The sequence below is a fragment of the Fringilla coelebs genome, assembly GCF_963513975.1.
Source record: "Fringilla coelebs genome assembly, chromosome: 5".
Classification (NCBI taxonomy): Eukaryota; Metazoa; Chordata; class Aves; order Passeriformes; family Fringillidae; genus Fringilla; species Fringilla coelebs.
Window position 1 is genome coordinate 13,382,576 of NC_140033.1, and position 19,007 is coordinate 13,401,582.

A 19,007-nucleotide genomic window follows, 5' to 3' on the forward strand; every position below is an offset into this window, starting at 1 on the left:
GAAAATGTTTTAAGAAAAACCACACCACCAACAAAATCAAGTTTAAGTGCAAGAAACACCTTTCTAAGTGAGGATCTTCATCCCAAACAATGTTGTCTAATATGTCTTTTAGATCTACATTGAACCACTAAAGCTGTTTTTAAAGAACTGTCTAAATAATAGGCATAAATTAAAAACTCCATTCTGCTGATGATTTGGTAGCATAGGTCACACTGGAGGAGTACTGGAACAGCAGTTAACCCTAGGCTAGCTGATTTACCTGGATTTAGAAAATTCATGGTTTCTTTAAAGTTACTGGGTAAATTTTTTACTTTTTCAGAAGATGGGGACTGAATGGTGAGTGGCTGTTTCCTTTAAGTTGTAGGTACAGCCATTCAGGGTTCTGCCCTATGAGTAGAGTTAGCTATATGGTGGGAAAATGAGTGCCCACTTAAACTGTTAGAGGGGCTTATGGCTTTTTCAAGCCTTCTACTGAAAATATTCTATACCTGCTTTTGATTTAACATATTTTTCTTGCTACTTATTCTTGAAAATAGTATATTTTTTTGCATAGCTAGTGATGCAGTTTGTTACTTGTGGTATTTAGTAAGAAAACACTCAGTATTTAAATTAGGAAAGCAAAATATTCCAATGGCTATTTGGCCCAGTAGCTTTCTAGCTCATTGCATTTGGTGTCTCACATAATAGGACCAAAACACCTTTTGCTGTCAAAAGAGAGTGAACTAGCTGTAGGTTTAGGCACTTCAGACATCTTGGCATGTTCTTAAGTTAATTGCCAATCTTCACCAGTTTTAAAAAATTTAGGAAGTTAGATGAAGACTTGCTGCTATCTCATACTTTAGAGATGTCTTGTACATGCCACTTTGTCATCTTGAAGGTGCTGACCTAATCAGTAAAAGAAGACAATTCAGATTCAATTCACAGTGTTTATCTGAAGTCCATTTCTCACCGGGGGCTTGCGCTTTTTGTGAGTATCGTGTTTGGCAAGGATAACATGTTGAAATGAAGTTCAGCCAGGATAGGTGCTGGATTCTACACCTGGAATGGGGCAACCGTGGATGTGTGGACAGACTGGAAATGAGAGGCTGGAAAGCAGCACCCACAGCAAGGGACCTGGGGATCCTGGTGGGTGACTAGCTGAACATGAGCCAGCAGTGCCCTGGCTGCCAGGAGGGCTACCTGTGTCCTGGGGGCATCAGGCACAGCATCACCAGCTGGGCAAGAGAGGGGATAGTCCTGTTCTTCTCTGCAATGGGGTCGCCTCATCTTGAGTGCTGGGGGCCGTTTTGGGCCCCACAATATAAAAAAGACATTAAACTATTGGAGAGTTCCCAAAGATGGTGAAGGACCTTGAGGAGAAGCTGTAGGAGGAGTGGCTGAGGTCACTGGGTCTGTTCAGCCTGGTGGAGACTGAGGGGAGACCTCACTGCAGTTACAGCTTCCTCATGAGGGGAAGAGGAGGGACAGACTCTGATCTCTTCTCTGTGGTGACCAGTGACAGGACCTGAGGGAGTGGCCTGAAGTTGTGCTGGAGGGAGGTTTAGGTTCAGCATTAGGAAAAGGTTCTTCACCCAGAGGGTGGTTGGGCTCTGAACAGGCTCCCCAGGGCAGTGGTCACAGCACCAGCCTGACAGAGTCCTAGAAGCGTTTGAACAATGCTCTCAGGCGCAGGGGTTGACTCTTGGGAATGGTGCCATGCGTGGCCAGGAGTTGGTCTTGATGATCCTGGTGGGTTCCTTCCAATTCGGCACATTCTGTGATTCTGTGAAAATAACATTGATCTCAGAATTATTGTGCTGATGTAGACATCAGCTAATATACAGCATTTTGTGGTATGAGTGGGGTGTCTTTATTAGGCACAGTATGTGCTTCATTGCAAAGTGGTTTGTGGTCTTGCAACTTTGACATTTTGGTAAGAGTTTGCAGTTATTCATTATGTAACTACTGACAATACTGGGCTGTTTTACTTAAATTACCTAATCACGTGTAAAACCTGGTCTATATTAATGTATAAAAGTACATTAATTTACTAATCTGTGAATAGCTGAAGAGCTGTTCACATTTCTCTTGTACTTGGTTGGGTGTTCTGCCCTATGTAGGAAGGGAAGTGGGGGACTGGTAGTAACTGGCATACAGATTGGATCCTACATTCACTTGTGCAAGTCAATCAGATTGCAGTTTGCTCTGCAGTTAAAAACTGCTACTGATTATTTTTACTTTACTCCTTTAAAGAGCATACATCACTTCCAAAAATGGTCCTGAATGAGCATAGTATCTTCTAATTTATTACAATGGTGATTTATTAAAATGGAAAATATTTCCTATCATTATTGTGAATTATTAGAATTATTTTGTTTAAAAAAAATACTAAATTGTAGTTAAGACATTAGGGTTTTTTTAATTGCAAAACAAAAGAGAACAGTCCTGGCTAAGACCTACTTGCAAATTCTCTAACTAGGTTTCTGTGGAAAGGTACAGCAACTAAGCTTTGACAAACAGGGCCAGTCTCTGGCACTTCCCTGATTGTGCTGGGGTTTTTAATTAGAAATTTGGACAATTGTCCATTTGTAATATATTGAAGTTCAGGTGTTAAGATCATTACGCTCTTTAAAGGTGTTTATTTGCAGTTAATTTTAGAGAAGATTGAAAGTTCTCCTTTTGCTTGTGTAAAATAAAACTAGTGAAGAACTAATTGTGACAGATATAAATGGCAAAATTTTTAAGATAAAATTAATACGTGATATAAAATTGCCTGGGTTTAAAATGAACTGACTTAATCTCCTGCATGTTGTGTTTTGTTTTTGACAGGGTTTGTGGATGCACTTAGATGTTTGCAATGAGCACTGTGGCTGGCATGCCCCAGTGTTTTGGATACCAATGCATAGGACTCCGTAGTAATCGAATTTATCAGAAACGAACGTCATGAGCATAGTGATCCCATTGGGGGTTGACACAGCAGATACTTCTTATTTGGAAATGGCTGCAGGCTCAGAGTAAGTATGTGAACATAATTTGTAAGTTCTCTTACCCGTTTTTAAATTACTTTAATTTTTTCCTTCATGGCCATTTTTTGAATACAGTTGGAGAAAACTCAAGAGTTTCCTTAGTTTTGTTGAATTTTTAATTACTTAAGTTAATAACTGTCACTTCACTATGTCAGTTTCTCTCACTTTAGGGGGAGCAAAGGAGAGAAGCTAAATGTTTCTACAAATGTGTGTTTTCTTGCTTATCAGACTGACAAATAAAGATGCTGCTTGGTTTACTTCTCATACTTCAAGTATTTTGCCATTTCAGTTTCCTTTTTAACTACGTGTAAAAAATTTTTTTGATTTTGCACGTTAGAAAGATAAAATAATTTGGTGCATTAAACTGCAAGAAAGTAGTAGTAATCAAGACAAGGGTGCATTTTTTAATGAAAATTGAAGGCCTAGCTGAAATGCTAATACCATGTCTTCACAGAGTTACTTCTAATTGTAAAGCTAGTAGAAATCATTTAGTAACTGTGCAGAAAGGGTTACAAAAGAGTGAAATCATGCATTCAGTAAACTCTGGCTTTGCACCAGTATTGTAGTGTAGTGAGTTTCTGGGTTTTAGGGGATGGGGAGGGTGACTTGTGAGGTTTTTTTGGGGGGTTGGGGGGAGCTGTTGCTGTGCATGTGTGGTTTCTGTGTTGTGGTTCTTTTCTGGTTTTTTCCCCCTACTCTCCTGTACAGTATTGATGGGCTAAGGTTTAGGAATTGTTGATCTCTGACTGGATACATTTCTTGTCAAGTAAACCTTTCAGTGTGTGTAGCACACAGAATGTTTAAGAAGCAAGTGGTTTTTCCTCTAAACTTTGAAGGAAAGTTTTAGGAGAACTCTAGAACAGCTTTTTAAAGGGATGTTCCTCTACTGTGCTTCCAGTATATATGAGGCTGTTCTGGGTTTGTGCCGTTTATTTGGAGAGAACCAAGAATTTACAATTCAAAATTTTTTGTTACATTAGATTGTTAAAGTTGTTTTGTCTTTTCGTATTATAAATACTCTTAACCTTGGTGCAGAAAATTTTTTAACTGTAGTGAACCATTCACATTTCTTTTCATTCTTTTCCTTTGCTTTTCTTTTATGTTTAGAGAGGGTCATGATTCCTGAGGTTGCTGACATTCCTTGCAGACACAGCATGTCATGCTGAAATTAAAATAAATAAATATAGTTGTCAGTATAAACAAGATAGAGTTCACAGTGTGTTATTTGCTTGATACTGTGGCAGAGCGACCCAGTTAGGAGCTGCTTTTCTTCAGATGTTAAGTGGCTGTTACCACTTAGATTAATTCTTGTCATCTCTGTTGTACTCACAGTGAAATGTGTGTAGTTGCATGATTGGCGTACACTGATTTAAAAGCCATGTTACTGTCACAAGAAGTGTGACACAAAGGTGTGTCCCTAATCTACCAGCTTATACAGTTGTAAATCTTTCCTATCACAATCCGTGTGGCTTAGTCTTTGTTCTTGTACGTTTTCTTCTAGAGGGTAGCATGTTGGATGTGGAGTGTATTGGTAACAGTGCTACATGGTCTTTGAGCAAGTTCGGGGGTTTTCCCAGGAGGGAGGAGCTAGAATTTTTCCACTGTGACTGGCAGGTCGGATATTGCTTCATCAGTTGCTGAAGCATGAGCAAACACAAGAATGGGGGAGTGGCAAACTTGATTATGCAGAAGAAGCAGCTTAGGGAAAAGCTCTTTGTGTAGTGCAGTCTCCTAGTGCTGAAAGATTTTTCCTTATGTTTTGAACCAAGGCATAAGCCTATTAAAAGAGGGTATAATTCATATGACTAATAGTTCCACATATTATTTCAGTAAGTGTAGCAAATAACTGTGTAGAGTAGCCTACTAAGAGGTTTAAGGATCTTAAAAATTGGGTGAAATAGTTTGTTTCTTAGGTTACGTGTACTTAAGCAGGGTCTCCAGATAGATCTTTGTGTCATCGTAGTCAAAACACACACACTTGGCCTTTATGGTCTTACTAAAGATGGAGATTTATGACTTCTTAGTGGTAAGGTCCTTGTACTTGTAAGCAGAACAAGCCATTTCTGAAGGTTCAAAATATGCTTCCTGGCTTCACAGAGTGCTTGTGTAGCTTAGAGCCTAAGTATAAGCTACACATTGGGAAATGCCATTGATGGTACTGCTTTTCTGGTTATATCCATACATGTTTTTAGGGAGAAGGCCTGTATAATAAACCTCACAATCACAGTGATCACTGTACTGAGTTCAGTATCCAGGAGAAAGAGAACATTGGGCCGGTCTGACATGCAGATAGCATCGGGCCAGCCTGTACTTGTAGGGCCTGCTACAAGGTGCTTAGGTAGCAGAACCCACTCCCTGGTAGAGAAGCAGTCCTTGGTTTTTGTTGTCTAGATATTGAAGCCTGTCAAATGTCTTTGGTTAGATGAAGTGTCTTGAAATAGAAAATATTGTTTCTCATGCAAAAGATATTGTATTCTTTTATCTGAGATGGCCTTCAGCTAGATACTGTTCAGGTGCACTGGTACAAACAGAAAACAAACTAAACTCCTTAAAAATTAGACCTATGGAACTGGATTGTGGAAGATTGATGTTGCTGAGAGGTTGCATTTGGAGTTCAGACACATGTTCAGGAAGTATTCGTAGTATGCTTAGCTCACCGCCTAAAGCTTGGATACCCCATCTGTCTTTGAGCATTTTAGTGAGATTTTGTTTCCTGCTTGAATATATACGTATTTATGGAAGTGGTTGATGGCCCCAAAATCTAATCTAACTGACTGTATTTTGGGCATTAGTCAAAATTTTTTTTTTTTTTAATTTATTACTGAATGGTCAGAAACAAAGCAATGTTTAAAAGGAGTTGAATGGGGAAGATGACATTTTAGAGACGAATTTGAATCCTTTGAGTTGTTGCAGGTTGATTTCCTTAATACAAGTTAACTAATTATAAAAGTGTAGTGACAGGTTTCATAAATTAGCTGGTCTGCTGTCTTGCTTTTAATTTCTCACTAATGCCATCTGCTGGCAACATGCAGAATATTTTGTTTCCATTTTAGATATGAACAGTAGGAAATGACTCAGAACATGAAGTTGTTTCACTTCCTAAATAAAAGTTCTCTCAAGGCTTTTTTTTTTAAATATGGATATCTTTGCTTTTTTAACTGATTTTAGAAAATGCTATATTTCTGTTTTCAAGGTACAGGAATGTCTTAAATCCCTGCAGCCCAAGAGCATGTGGAACACTTTTGTGCAGAGCTTTTTGTTTTGTTCCCTGTGAACATTTTGCACAGATTTGAATTGCTGACTACAACGCTTAACAAATATATATGATATTTTAGCAAAATATGGTCACTTTATCACTGTGTTTGTTTATTTAGGAAATTAATATTAACGTTTTGATCAAGCTTCATATATATTGTGTTGTAGTACAAACATTGCAGTTTGGACGAAAACCAAAAATACAATGAATATCTTTAGTTATGCAGTAAGACAGCAGTTGTTTGAGGTGAAGCTGGAAAATGTGGTATGGTCAGAGGACTGACAGTCTTAGAACGTCCATCTCTGACAGAATTGGCTAATGTCTAAAATACAAGCAAGGAAAGCCTTACAGTGTTTTCACAGATCTGAATGCCTACATGTTTTTGTCCTGAAAACTTGCTTTCTGGGATGGCTGTAGGAATGCCAATGGTGAAATGAGGGGGTGTTTGCCTGTAGTACAATAGTTAGTGCCTTGCTGCTTGGGCCTTGGTACTTGAGCCCAAAAAATGTAAAACTTGATTTTTAAATTAGGTAGCATCTCATGCTTTAATCATCTGTACAATTGAATATTTTGCCAAGAGGCATTTCTTCTCAAAGCTGTGCAGTTCTGAGATGCCTGTTTCAGAAGAAGGGTTTGACCTTTGAACAGACAGCAGTATAGAGGGCATCTTTTCTGTTGGCAAAACCAGGAGTGATAAGGAATTCAGTAACCTGTTTGTCAAAGTTGATTTTGTCTGTGGCTCTCTGGAAGAATGGTGCTCATTCTGTACTGTGTTATGGCATCTGTATCACTTTCCTGTTGACTGTAAAGGAAACCTATGATGGTTAATTTCTAGCTTAAGTGAATGCTCTTGGAACTCCTTCCCATAGTTCTTGGTTTCTTTCCCACTTCCCCAGCCAGTGCAGTGGGTAAATGGAACAGTAGCAGTTACATTCAGAGCTCTAGTGAGCATCTGTTATAATTGAAAGTAGTGTCTGTGCCTGGATAAGCATTTTTAAAAAGTTTTACTGAAAGCTGATTGTGCTCCAGATTTTTTTAATAGTTGCCTTCCTGTATCACCTGATTTTGCTCCCACCATTTTTCTGGTTTTCCTTGTTCAAGTAAAGATGTGACTTTTTCTTAGTAACATTGTTCTCTGAATCTGTTTTATGAGTGTTAAAACAGTTGGTGATAAATGAAGGTTTCTGAAAGATTTACACTTTTGCTTCCCACCACTGTTATGCCTCTAAATATTAAATTTTGTTCTCTTAAGTGGTTTATAAATGGCTAGAGTAATAAGAAATGGATGTAGGGTGTTGGGTGTATCGTCTTGCCTCAAATCTTGAAATGGACCTGGACTATCTTTTTGACTTTTGTAGTCAGATGATGAAATACACAAGCTCTCTTTTTAGGACAGTTTCATTCTGGTATCTTTCACTGAATGTTCCTGTGTTTAAGTAGCTGGTATTTAGGTCATAGTAATATTATTTTTAATGAAGGAAACTCTGCTAAATTAATCCAGGATGGATTGTGCCAGAATCCCCTCCTGCCTGTCCTTAGTAAGTCTTCCTGCTCTAAAAAGAGAGTGTTTTTCAGCAAGACTAAGGTTGGGCATTGAACATAGAGTGGATAAGAGTACCTGTGATATTGCTTGTCCCATTCAGGAAATGGGGAGGAATAGCAGTAGAAGCAACGCAGTGGTCAAGACTTTCTTGTTCCTGGAGAAGCTAATTTCTGCCACAGTCATGATGGATGTGTCGCTAATGCCTCATTCACTGGCATTGTAGTTGACTGGGTCATCACAAGGATTACTGGAGCACAGAAAAGATGTGTGATTACTGCACAAATGTGTTGGTAAATAGGTAAAAGCAAATTGGTTGGAAAGACAGTTTTTTCATCTTTTGTCTTTATTTTAGTCATGAGCTGAAGTTCTTCTAGAAGCTAATTATAACAAACTCCAAATAAAATTGTATTTTCAAGTTGTGAAAGAGTGTAAGAGAGTAAATAAGGATTTTTCCGGCTTTATGAGGTAGCAAAGAGCAAGTGCTGTCAGATTTGGTTTGTCTTATGCTAGTCAGAAGTTGTATTTTTAACATTAGTACTTCACATGATTTTTGTGCTCATGTGTTTGTTCACTCTCTCAAAAAAAGGCAGCTGATGACTGTTGGAGACAGTAATCTTTTAAAAAAGTTTTTTCCTTTGGATTCAAGAAACTAAAGCCCTCCCCCAGAAGTGCTTTTAACTAGTTTCTTCTTAAATAATTTTATCATTGGGGTAGTAACCTCACATGGGAAAAAGCTCTTAAGAAGAAATGGGCCATCAAACCCAATAGTAGGACACTTTCAAAGAGATGTGAAAATACCGCATTTTGTTCAGAAAGGTAATAATTAATTATATCCTTTCCAAAAAGTAACAAATGTAAGTTTCTGGTGTCATTTTAAAGCAAACTAGTATTGCTTCATGGCACAGCAAAAAAGCCTCTATTTATGTGTAATAAAAAAATCCCATGAGTATCTATTTTAATTTAAGACTCAGAAACACCAAGTTTATTTTAAAAATTAGCTCAAGGAATTAGTAAGATATGTGACAGGCAATAGAATTCACACATAACAAAAATAAAAATAGAAAACTGAACCAGACCTGATTTGTAATGTGAATCAAGTCCACTTCAGTTCTAAATGTTGATATTTTGTGGTGCCTTTTTTTTGTTTAAAACAAGCCCACTTCTGGATTCATTTGTCTTAGTGTTATTAAATCATAGGGTGCAATGAAAAAACTGCAAGTTATGTCAGTCATGCTCACATGAACAACTGCTCGAGAAAGGCCATGAAGATGTAATTTTTTGTGCTCAAATAGTTCTTCCTGTTCTAGTATTCCTTTATCTTACTTGTTTTGTATTGTGGTTTAGTGCATATAAGCCATAGTTTGTATATTGAAGAAGGCACTGCCTCTGATATAAAACCTTGTCTTGCAAATTGTTATCAGCTTTTTCTTTCTGTTTAAAGATAACTGAATTGAGACTGCCTTGTTTAGATAGTTAGTCCTAGTTGGATTTCTGCTTGTAGGAGCAGTCAGTGCGGCGGCGCCCCGCCACTGCCGCTGCGTGTCGCTGCAGGGCTCGATGGTTGTGCAGCCCCCAGAATGCAGCATCAGTCCTCGGGCAGAATTCCCTTTGGCAGCTTCTGTTACCGCTCATTGAGGGGGCTAGTGGGGGCTTGCAAGTTTGTTGCTGCCTCCATACGCTGCTTTAAACGGAATCAATAGGAAATTATTTAGAAGTTGTGCAGCAAGTACCTCCAATTTTTTAATATAAATTACATAGTAATTGCATTTGTTCTTCTTCTGTCTTTTGCCTTGCAGACCAGAATCTGTAGAAGCTAGCCCTGTGGTAGTTGAAAAATCGAACAGTTATCCACACCAGTTGTATACCAGCGGCTCACATTCACACAGTTACATTGGTTTGCCCTATGCAGTAAGTTTTGTGTAAAGTATTCTGTACAAAATACATTATGTAAAAATCTGCTGGTTTTCTCTGGAAAAACTGATTCATGCTTATCTTTCTATATCTTATTGGGAGTTGGGTAGGTTGGATAAAAATGGTCTATCAGAAGCCGAACATAGTGCACTTAAATGTACAACATAGTTGAGAAGTTAGAAAATAAGATTAAATTGGGATATGAAATATAAATATTTAAAAATACAAATACAGAATTTTACATATCTTTAATATATAAAATTGGGATATGAACAGAAAATCTTAACTTTTTACTACAAAATTAAGCCTGAAGTTCTTTGCCAAATGAATTCTTACATTTTGTCTTGAATAACCATCAGTGTATGAGCAGTTACGATTAATTACCTTTTCACAAAATTCTAGGACCATAACTATGGTGCTCGGCCTCCTCCAACGCCTCCAGCTTCTCCTCCTCCATCAGTGCTTATAAGCAAGAATGAAGTAGGCATATTTACCACTCCCAACTTTGATGAAACCTCCAGTGCTACTACCATCAGTACGTCAGAGGATGGAAGCTATGGAACAGATATTACCAGATGCATTTGTGGCTTTACACATGATGATGGATATATGATCTGTTGTGACAAATGCAGGTAAAGCATAATAAAATAACTTAAAAAGTAAAAATTACTAAAGGCTGCACTGAAAGTAAATGTAGCTAAATCGTGTTTTAGTTACGATGAGTCGCAAGAAATTTCCTTCCATCAAAAAATGCTTGAAGGCTGTGTGTTTTTCTAATAGGCAACATAGTTAAGGCCAGTGATTATTTTATAATTTAACCAGTCACTCTTGACTCCTCATGAGTTTGGTCATGCCTTTGCTTGTGCATTGCTGCTTAATAAGGGTATACCTTTTTTCCCCTCTAAAAAGGATTTCTGTGGTACTCTGTCCCAAGTTATTTATTGGTAGGGTAAAGTGAATACCTAGGCATTACTTAGTGTGCATGTACTGAGTAATAAAGCATCTTGGTGAATTATGTATATGTAAATCAAAGAACTTGAAGGATGCAAAATGATGTGAAAGAAACTTCATGAGTATTGGTTTCTCTGTGCGTGATCTTTCTGATTACTCTTCGTTTTTCAAAGGATTTGGTTAATAAGTATGAAAAAACTAACCTAGATTCTTAGTGAAGAAGCAGAAGTTAAATATTTAGACTTCTGAGTTTATGCTTAAGTACCTATTTGATCACAGTATAATAAGAGATAGCTTTTGAATACTTGGAATTGGAAAAATAAGATTAGAAATTTTTAGAGCTGATACACTGACCAGGAGAAGACAAATGTTGTATTTCTACTCAATATTAGCCTGCATTCTTACATTTGTTTAATGAATGCTGCTGCATTTGTTATAAATTTGTGTATTTATAAGATAATAGTCATAGCTAGTTAAAATATTAATTTGAGCTCCATTCTTCTGCCTGCTTATGTAACAAGCTTGTTAGTAATTTCTGATTATCCTAAATTCTGATAATCTTGCTCAGTATTTTGAAATGTATTATGTTCTTCCAGCAGTGGTGTTGTGGGCAGTCACCAGTTAGGTAGAGTCTTTTTCCTTGAAGAAGAGATTCTCTGTGAGGAGTTGTGAATTTACCACAACTCTTTCCAAGTGGGAAGATAACTATTTTTGTGTCCCTCATCCTTCTAGCAATGTAGGGCTGAGTGTAAGCTACTGCTTTATGTTAGCCTTCAGTCTAGCAAGCCGTCTCTTCCCTGACACTGGGAAAAGTTAAAGCTCTTTCTATGCTGTTCAGCAGTACTACCAGTTTATAACAGGGTGCATAAAAATGTATATTTGTTTTTCTCTTAAAATATATAAGGAAATCAAACTGTACCTTAGTGTATATTTCTTAAATAGAAATATTTTATGTACCCATTTCTAAAAGGGAATTGAATCCTTCTGTTTAAAACCAAACCACTTGTTGCTATGTAAATCGTAAGTCTTGTTGCTGAGGGTATTTGTCTCTATCTTGTTCTCTATTGTGATAATTTACCATTTTATTTCTGATGTTGGAGAAAAATTTCCAAGAGAGAAAACAAGTCAGCTAGCAGAGTGGTGGCAAAGATAGTGATTGAGATGTAAACAGTATTCAATCTGAGTAAAGATGACAATGAAAATAAAAGAGCAGTTTACTTTCTCTGTGTATTGTGCATGCAATTTTTAAAATTGTACTTTAAAGTTGGGGTTTTGTTTTGGTGTTTTCATAGTGTCTGGCAGCACATTGACTGCATGGGGATTGACAGACAGCATATTCCTGACATATATCTGTGTGAACGTTGCCAACCCAGGTGAGTAGTTTGGTTGATTTTGAACTGTAAAATGGAATGGAACAGTGCACAACTGGTATTTTTCTAAGTATCTGAACGTTTAGTTACTTTACTGTTTATTCTGTAATAGTCAATGGGAAATGCTAGAGGTCTGTTTTAATACTTTAATGCACTCATTTATTTTCTAATTTCAGGAGTTTAGATAAAGAAAGAGCAGTGCTGTTGCAACGAAGGAAACGGGAAAATATGTCAGGTGAGTGAAATTTAAAGCTCTTTTCTTAGTAAAGCTGATAAAATAAATCTAAATTATATATAAAGACTTCAGAGCACATACATGGTTCCCACAGTTTCAAGAGCCTTCAGCATATAAGGTTCAGTAAATCACTGCCTTTTACTTGACTGTTTTGTTACCAAGATAACAGTATCAGAATTGTTGTAGCTCCACCTGTTTCATTAATGGTTTTTTCAGCACTGTGGGGTTTTTATAGCAGTGCGGAATGATTCAATCTGTTCAACAGTGTTTGAGTTTCTTAGTAAGCAATGTTGCTTTTATAATAACTGTAACTCCTTTGACTAAGGTGCTGAAAATAAAGTGGAAAAGCTTTAAGTTTCTTCTTTTGGAATGAGAGACGGTTTCTAAGTCTACTTTCATTCTGGAAAAAAGTTTTAGGAAGAAATCCTAATTCTTACATGTTGGATATAGATTGGGTGTTTTGATATGCCTCTGGGTTTTTTTGGACAATGGGAAAAATTGTTTCACCAAGTCAATACAATGTTGGTGATAGCAATGTTTTGAGGGTTTTTTGCCTTTGATAACCAAGGTGGCATGTAGTGCAAGTACCCATTTCAGTCTGGGTATTTTATGCAAGTAGTTCTTGAACTTGTTCACAGGATTTCAAAACTCATCTGGCCTAACTTGTCAGGAGTTCTGTCTGGCCATTACCAAAGCGTGTTGTAGAATTCTTGGTTGGCAGCTGGTACTTTGAAGCTCTATTACAAAAGTAATAACTTGGGAGGAGGTCATCCTCCTAAATGTAACATGTTTTACTTCCGCATCATGTCTCTGAGGTAGTAGAGTGTGTGGGTATTTTAAGATTTCTTTTTAAATTACCGTGTACATATGGTCTTGCAGTCCACTTCATACAGCTTCAGAAAGTCTGAGGGGCTTGTGGCACAGCTGGGCTTCTTGGTGCAGTTGACACTTGGTGTTGTCTGGTACTGAGTTGCCTGAAGTCTTTTAAAGGTGTTAATGACCTACTTAAAAACCCACGGTCATTTTTTGTTTTGTCTGTTTTCATTTTAACAAAACCAAGCTTATTTTACAGAGTTTTGGTTGACCTACTAGGTCAACCAAATTTTAATTGTAAAAATTTTCGGAATTTAAAATTATTTTTGTTGATTCTTTTGAAATAGTAGAACAAGTAGATTTATAACTCATTTGGAGTTGGAGTTCACTGACTGGTCTCATACTACTGTGAGGTTGAACTTGAATTTTCATAACAAATAGGGAAAGTTGATGATCTGAGCTATTTAAATAATCTCTTGGGATTTGCAGACACACTATCTGATCATTTACTGTAAACTTAAGGGATGAGAGATTAAAAATCTTAGGAGCTGATGAGATCTTACCTTTGAAGTTAATGTTTAACCCTCCTCAGTCTTGATGATCAGTGTTCCAAATGTGTTACATGAATTAAGTAGGAAAGGAGATACTAAATGGTAAAGCAAAAGTATCAGAACAGTTAAAAAGAAAGAAAAATTCTGGGTCTCTTTAATCTAAAATGTGATCAAAGTGCAGTATTGATTACTGTGATTTATCATACGTAACTTGAATGTCTGTGCTTACACCTCTTAATTCCCGTTCAGCTTGGGTGAATGTAGTTTATGTTGACTGCTGGACAGTTTGGTTGGACTTAGTGATTTTGGGTATAAACTGAGACGTGTGAGACATGAGTAAAATGGGCAATTTTCATGGATGATTTTGAGTAGGAAAAGCACAAGTGGCATCAGTTTGAGTGGATCTTTTCAATGGTTTAGATACTCAACAGAATGTTACTTTTAACTTAATTATTAGTAATTTACAGGTGTTTGATAAAAGGTAAGACTGCATAATTTGGATACTCTTTGATGAATAAGTCTGTATATATAGGGCTTTTCACTTAAAGATGAGAATTCTTTAGAGTAAAATGTTTGTGTTGTAAAGATTTCTTAAGAGTTGCTGGCTTAGCTGTGTTTCATTCAAAGGTTAACAGTGGGGAGAAAGTAGTAGATTGGATGGTTTGCTTCAAGAAAAGAGCTTTTAATTGAACATTTCACATGATAGAAAATTGTGTGTGTTAAGCTTTTATGTGTAATCACATCATTTTTTTTCTGGCAACGTTTTTAGCCCATTGTTCTGGGTCCTGTGGTTGTATGAGATGGTGTTGATTTTGTTTTTCTGGTATAAAAGTCCAGTTCTGGTACAGCTTAATATGCAGTGGATTACCGACTATGGTTCAGTGAACTGAGCACCTTTGTTAAGCCAGTGCTCCCTCAGTTGTATACTGGATGTTTTGGGTTTCTCTGGGGGGCTTATTTTGGGGTTTTTTGGGTGTTTTTTTGTGGGTTTTTGGGGTTTTTTTGTTTGTTTTGTTTGTTTGTTTTTGAGATAAAATATCTAGATGTATAACTTAAACAAGGATGTTGCTTCAAGCTGTTTGATCTTGAAATTGATGCTGTCAAGGTTACTTGCTCTTTATGGGTAAATGAATCTGGGCCCAGAACTTGTGAAATTTGGAGAGTTTGTGTCTTTGCTTCTGACATGCAAACTCAAGATCTCCCCTTAGTGTGCTTTACTAAGGCTCTTCAAAGTGAAAGCAGGTTATGTAGGTTAGAAAGGAGTGTCTCAAAACAACTCTTTGTAATTATATGTTCAGCTGAGGTAATTATTCTTTACAGTAAGTTAGAGCACAGTGTAGACAGCAATACTGAAATGTTGTTTCCCTAAGGAAGACAGTGTTTTGTGGGCTTTGGGGCAAGGGGGAGAGGTGTGTGGCTGTGATGTCATGATTCTGTAGGCACTAGTGTATGGACTACAGACACTGACAATTTTCAGTTTCTGTTCTGGAATTTCTGTATCTTAGGCATTGGTTATTCTGCTGTTTATTTTTCTTTGATTAGACGTTTGTTCTTTCCTTGTGCTTTTTATGCTCATTTAGGAAATATTCTCAGTATAGACGTTAACAAATTCAGAAAACATCATCAGTTCCTAGCTTATGAAGTATAATTATGTGCCTGATAAGGTGTTCAAAAGAATAACCAAGATGGTAAAATGGGATTGTTTGCTATGCACAGAAGAATCCTGTTAAGGAGTGTTGTGAGCAGGAAAAATCCAGAGTAACCAGTAGCTGGAGTTCTTTATTTAGTAAAGAGGGTTTCGAGAATTAGGACTGCTGAGTGCACTGATTAAAGCAACATCCTTCTGAGAGCAGAAGGAACGTTTTCTCTGCTCTCGTAGTAAGTATTTGTAAAGCCTGCTTCTGTGCCATATGAGGAAGTTTTGCTTAGTGTGAAGTGTATTTACTGAATGCAGAATATTTGGAAAAGCTGCTAAAATCTGAGAAGCCTGTACTGAGCCACATGCAAACAACAGTCTCTTATCTGTGTGCATCATCTCTTTTCCAATCCTCCCCATCCTTCACAGCCTTTCATCTTGACAGAACTAGGGTAATCCTGTTTCAGGTCAGGATATGTGTTTGTCTGACATAAATGCTGATGTATGCTAGATTTCAGGCTTTGGCCTTTAGGTCTGTGAGAGCACAGCACAAAGAAAAAGTATCTGTCAGTTTATGTCTGATCGTCTCTTTTCTCTTCCTGAGTAGCAGAATGTTACTGTTAGGGGATTCTGAGTACAAAAGGCTTTTGGCTAAATTGACATATTAACCCTGAAAAAGGCACTTGACAGTGCAAATTGCAGCTGAAATAGTTGATTATGTCTAGGACATGTGATTAATTAATAGGGCTTCACAAGAAAAGCTGGTCAGTCATTAATTTTAATCCCTTCTAGAATACAGTCATCTTAGAGACTCCAAATGCTGTATTACAAGTAAAAGCTACATATAAGTGAATGTGTTAACAGATTTTTTTACCTCTTTTGTTCTGGTTCTAATTTTGCTTAAAGTGGAATATGGTCATAATTTCCATTCAAAGAATGGAATTTAATCTGCTACCTTTTTCTAACCTTGCATTACAAACCTGTCTTAATTACCAGTTTCTCATTGGTCCTTCATTTTTAAGCTGTTGCAACTGTTGGTGAAGTTTGCATATGAGTGCTTGGAGCGTTTGTCATTATGAATTTTTGTGTTTTGGAGACAGATGTAGAGTAGCTAGTGAGTGTTCTTTCTGCAGTACTTAATTATTTACAGAGTATTCTTTGTTTTAAAGATGGGGACACCAGTGCAACAGAGAGTGGTGATGAGGTTCCTGTGGAACTATATACAGCTTATCAACACACACCAACGACAATTACGTTAACTGCTACAAGAGTTACAAAAGTCAATGATAAGAAGAGGAAAAAAAGTGGAGAGAAAGAACAGAACATAGCAAAATGTAAAAAAGTAAGTGAATGTAATTTCTCTTACTACTTTGTGTTATAAATTATAGCTATGTGACATTTCTTAGCAAGAGACACTGATTTAAAAATCAGGCATTTTACTACCTGGTTTTAGTTTGAAATGTATTACTCTGCACTAAATGGTAGTCTTCCTGGGTGCCTGATCCCCATGACTCCTCCGTATTTCAAGTTAATACATCCTTACTGGGCATGTTCAGTTTTATAATTGAGGCAGAATCTCACCACAGGAATTGTATTTACTGGACCATTTGAAATAGTTAGAGGTGGTGCAGAACAAGCTTTGGGTTACCTGAAGAAGAATTCCTTAAGTCTTCATTTGTGGTGGTTTTAAGTACGGAAATACTTGCCATCAGTTGTCCTGATGTGACTCCATTTATTTGAGTAGAAATTGTGTGGAAGTATGCTGTCACAAAGCTAGCTGCTAAACTAATTAGAGTAAAAAAATACTGACATGCTGTTTAGCTACAGATGTATAAACAGTATAACATGTGAAGACAAAAAATTTGTGAAGAAGTACATGGGACTTCCTAAATAAGTGGTTTTCGTAGTTCATTTTCTTGGCTTGGATAAGAAATTTTTTCTTTAAAACTTCAAGTCAGAATAAGTTATTGATGTATTTTTGGAAATCTTTAGTAAAATGTTTCCTTTTGATTGAATAATTTTCAATACAAATCTATTGCCATGTATTCTTCTGTTACCTCTGATATTTTGGCTTGAATTCTCCAGAATTCTGAAATTCTGGAGAATCAAGTTCTAATGTGAGAGAAAGGTATAGGTAGCTGACTACTGTGCACTTAGGAATGCTGAATGGTTTTTAAAATGTGTTTTGTGAGATGTAAACTCTTACCTTCTTGAAATTTCAGCTTAGTTTGTTGTGTTGTTTTTATCTTTCATGTTTAATTGAAAAGTTGTTACTTAGTAGGTTTTCAATTCTTTAAGAGATTTTATATTTCCTCTAGTGAATATGAGTATCTTAATTTTATTCCAGGCATTTCGAGAAGGATCCAGGAAATCTTCAAGAGTAAAGGTAATATGATTTTGTTTGGGTTTAGTTTCAGACCTTAACTGTAGTGTACTTAAATAATAAGCATCAAGATTATAATTGGGGCTATACACTTAAGAACTACAATATTCTCTTCTTGGTAACTAATATATTACGTATGCATCACAGTGATTTGAAATAAAAGTATGAGCACTACATCTTTGTCCTGCAAAATTAACTGAAATTGGTGCAAATTTTTATTTCAAGAGCCAGTGGATTAATTGGGGCTCGTGTGTGCTATGCAAGGGAGTAAAATTGAGTGAACGCCTCATTTGAATTTAGTGGCTCCAGCTTTTCATAACTGTTTAGCGGCGAAATAATGAAATGACTGTATTGAATTTGAAAGCTAAGTTAGTGGTTCTGCTCTGTCAAACCTCCATCTACACCTCGTGGGACTCCTGTATATCTGGCAGGATTTTACTCACTGGTACTGGCGTAGTCTGAGGGAATCGTATTGGGTTGTATGCTTTTTAAGAATTAAATGTTACAGCAGTCTTTAAATTTTCTGTGACATAATGTGCATGGTGTGAGAACTAGGTATTTCCATACTTCATTCATGCTTGGAATATATAAAAAAAGTGGGATGCAATTTATGCTTCAAATATCTAAGATGTGCCTTGGGAACAGTGAAGATGGAATTGGGGAAGAAAAATCTCTCATTTTGTGGGGTTTTTAATATGGTGCTTGTAAGGTTCCATTGTTTTTTCATGGTTGTCTTAGCATCACACCTTTGAAATGCTGTTTGTGTGTATGGTTTTCTTCATGCACAAAAGAAATGTAACCAGGTAAATTGAATTGCTGAACTACTTGTGTTTTATTAATGTTTAATAGTGTCTCTGCTCAGGTGGATAGAAAAGGGAGCGTTGGCTGGCTGCTGCTGTCCGTAAGGAGCTTTGGTTGGCTGCAGCCTGGCTGCTGCTTGTGAGGTCTGGAGGTACAATGGCACTTTCTTTAAAAGTGAAAGGATCTGAAGCACTGCAGAAGGAAATTGTATAGTGAGGAGCAGATAAGGAGAGAAAAATTTTATGTGCAAAGCCTGTAACATTAGAGTCACAACCTTAATGTAGCAGGTGTACGATCAGTAGAGTTTAGTAAGTTATGCAGCAGAAGAAAAGATACAGCATGATCTTTGAAGTTGAAAGGGGAATATCAAGTTTTGTGTATTACAGGATAAAAGCTGGAGTTCTCTATATTTGCATATGCTCACAAAAGTTGAGTGGGCAGGGAGATCTGACCCTCCAACTCCTGCACTTATATTCATGATGCAGTGCAGTTGTGGGAGGAAACAATGTCACTCTCCATTCTCATCCCACTAAGAGCAGGAATCACTGTTGA

General features: G+C 37.0%; 1 protein-coding gene across 3 annotated transcripts in view; it reads left to right on the forward strand.

Annotated features, from left to right (window-relative positions):
• The window catches only part of KMT2E (lysine methyltransferase 2E (inactive)), a 56,482-nt gene that overhangs the window by 15,379 nt on the left and 22,096 nt on the right, over positions 1-19,007 (forward strand). For all 3 annotated transcript variants that reach the window (XM_084206454.1, XM_084206456.1, XM_084206455.1), the window contains 7 exons: positions 2,809-2,993; positions 9,601-9,712; positions 10,118-10,347; positions 11,959-12,039; positions 12,213-12,271; positions 16,441-16,613; positions 17,619-17,657. In XM_084206454.1, the coding sequence (XP_084062580.1) occupies positions 2,923-2,993; positions 9,601-9,712; positions 10,118-10,347; positions 11,959-12,039; positions 12,213-12,271; positions 16,441-16,613; positions 17,619-17,657 (765 nt within the window). In that variant the 5' untranslated portion in view covers positions 2,809-2,922. The remainder of the gene's footprint in view (positions 1-2,808; positions 2,994-9,600; positions 9,713-10,117; positions 10,348-11,958; positions 12,040-12,212; positions 12,272-16,440; positions 16,614-17,618; positions 17,658-19,007) is intronic.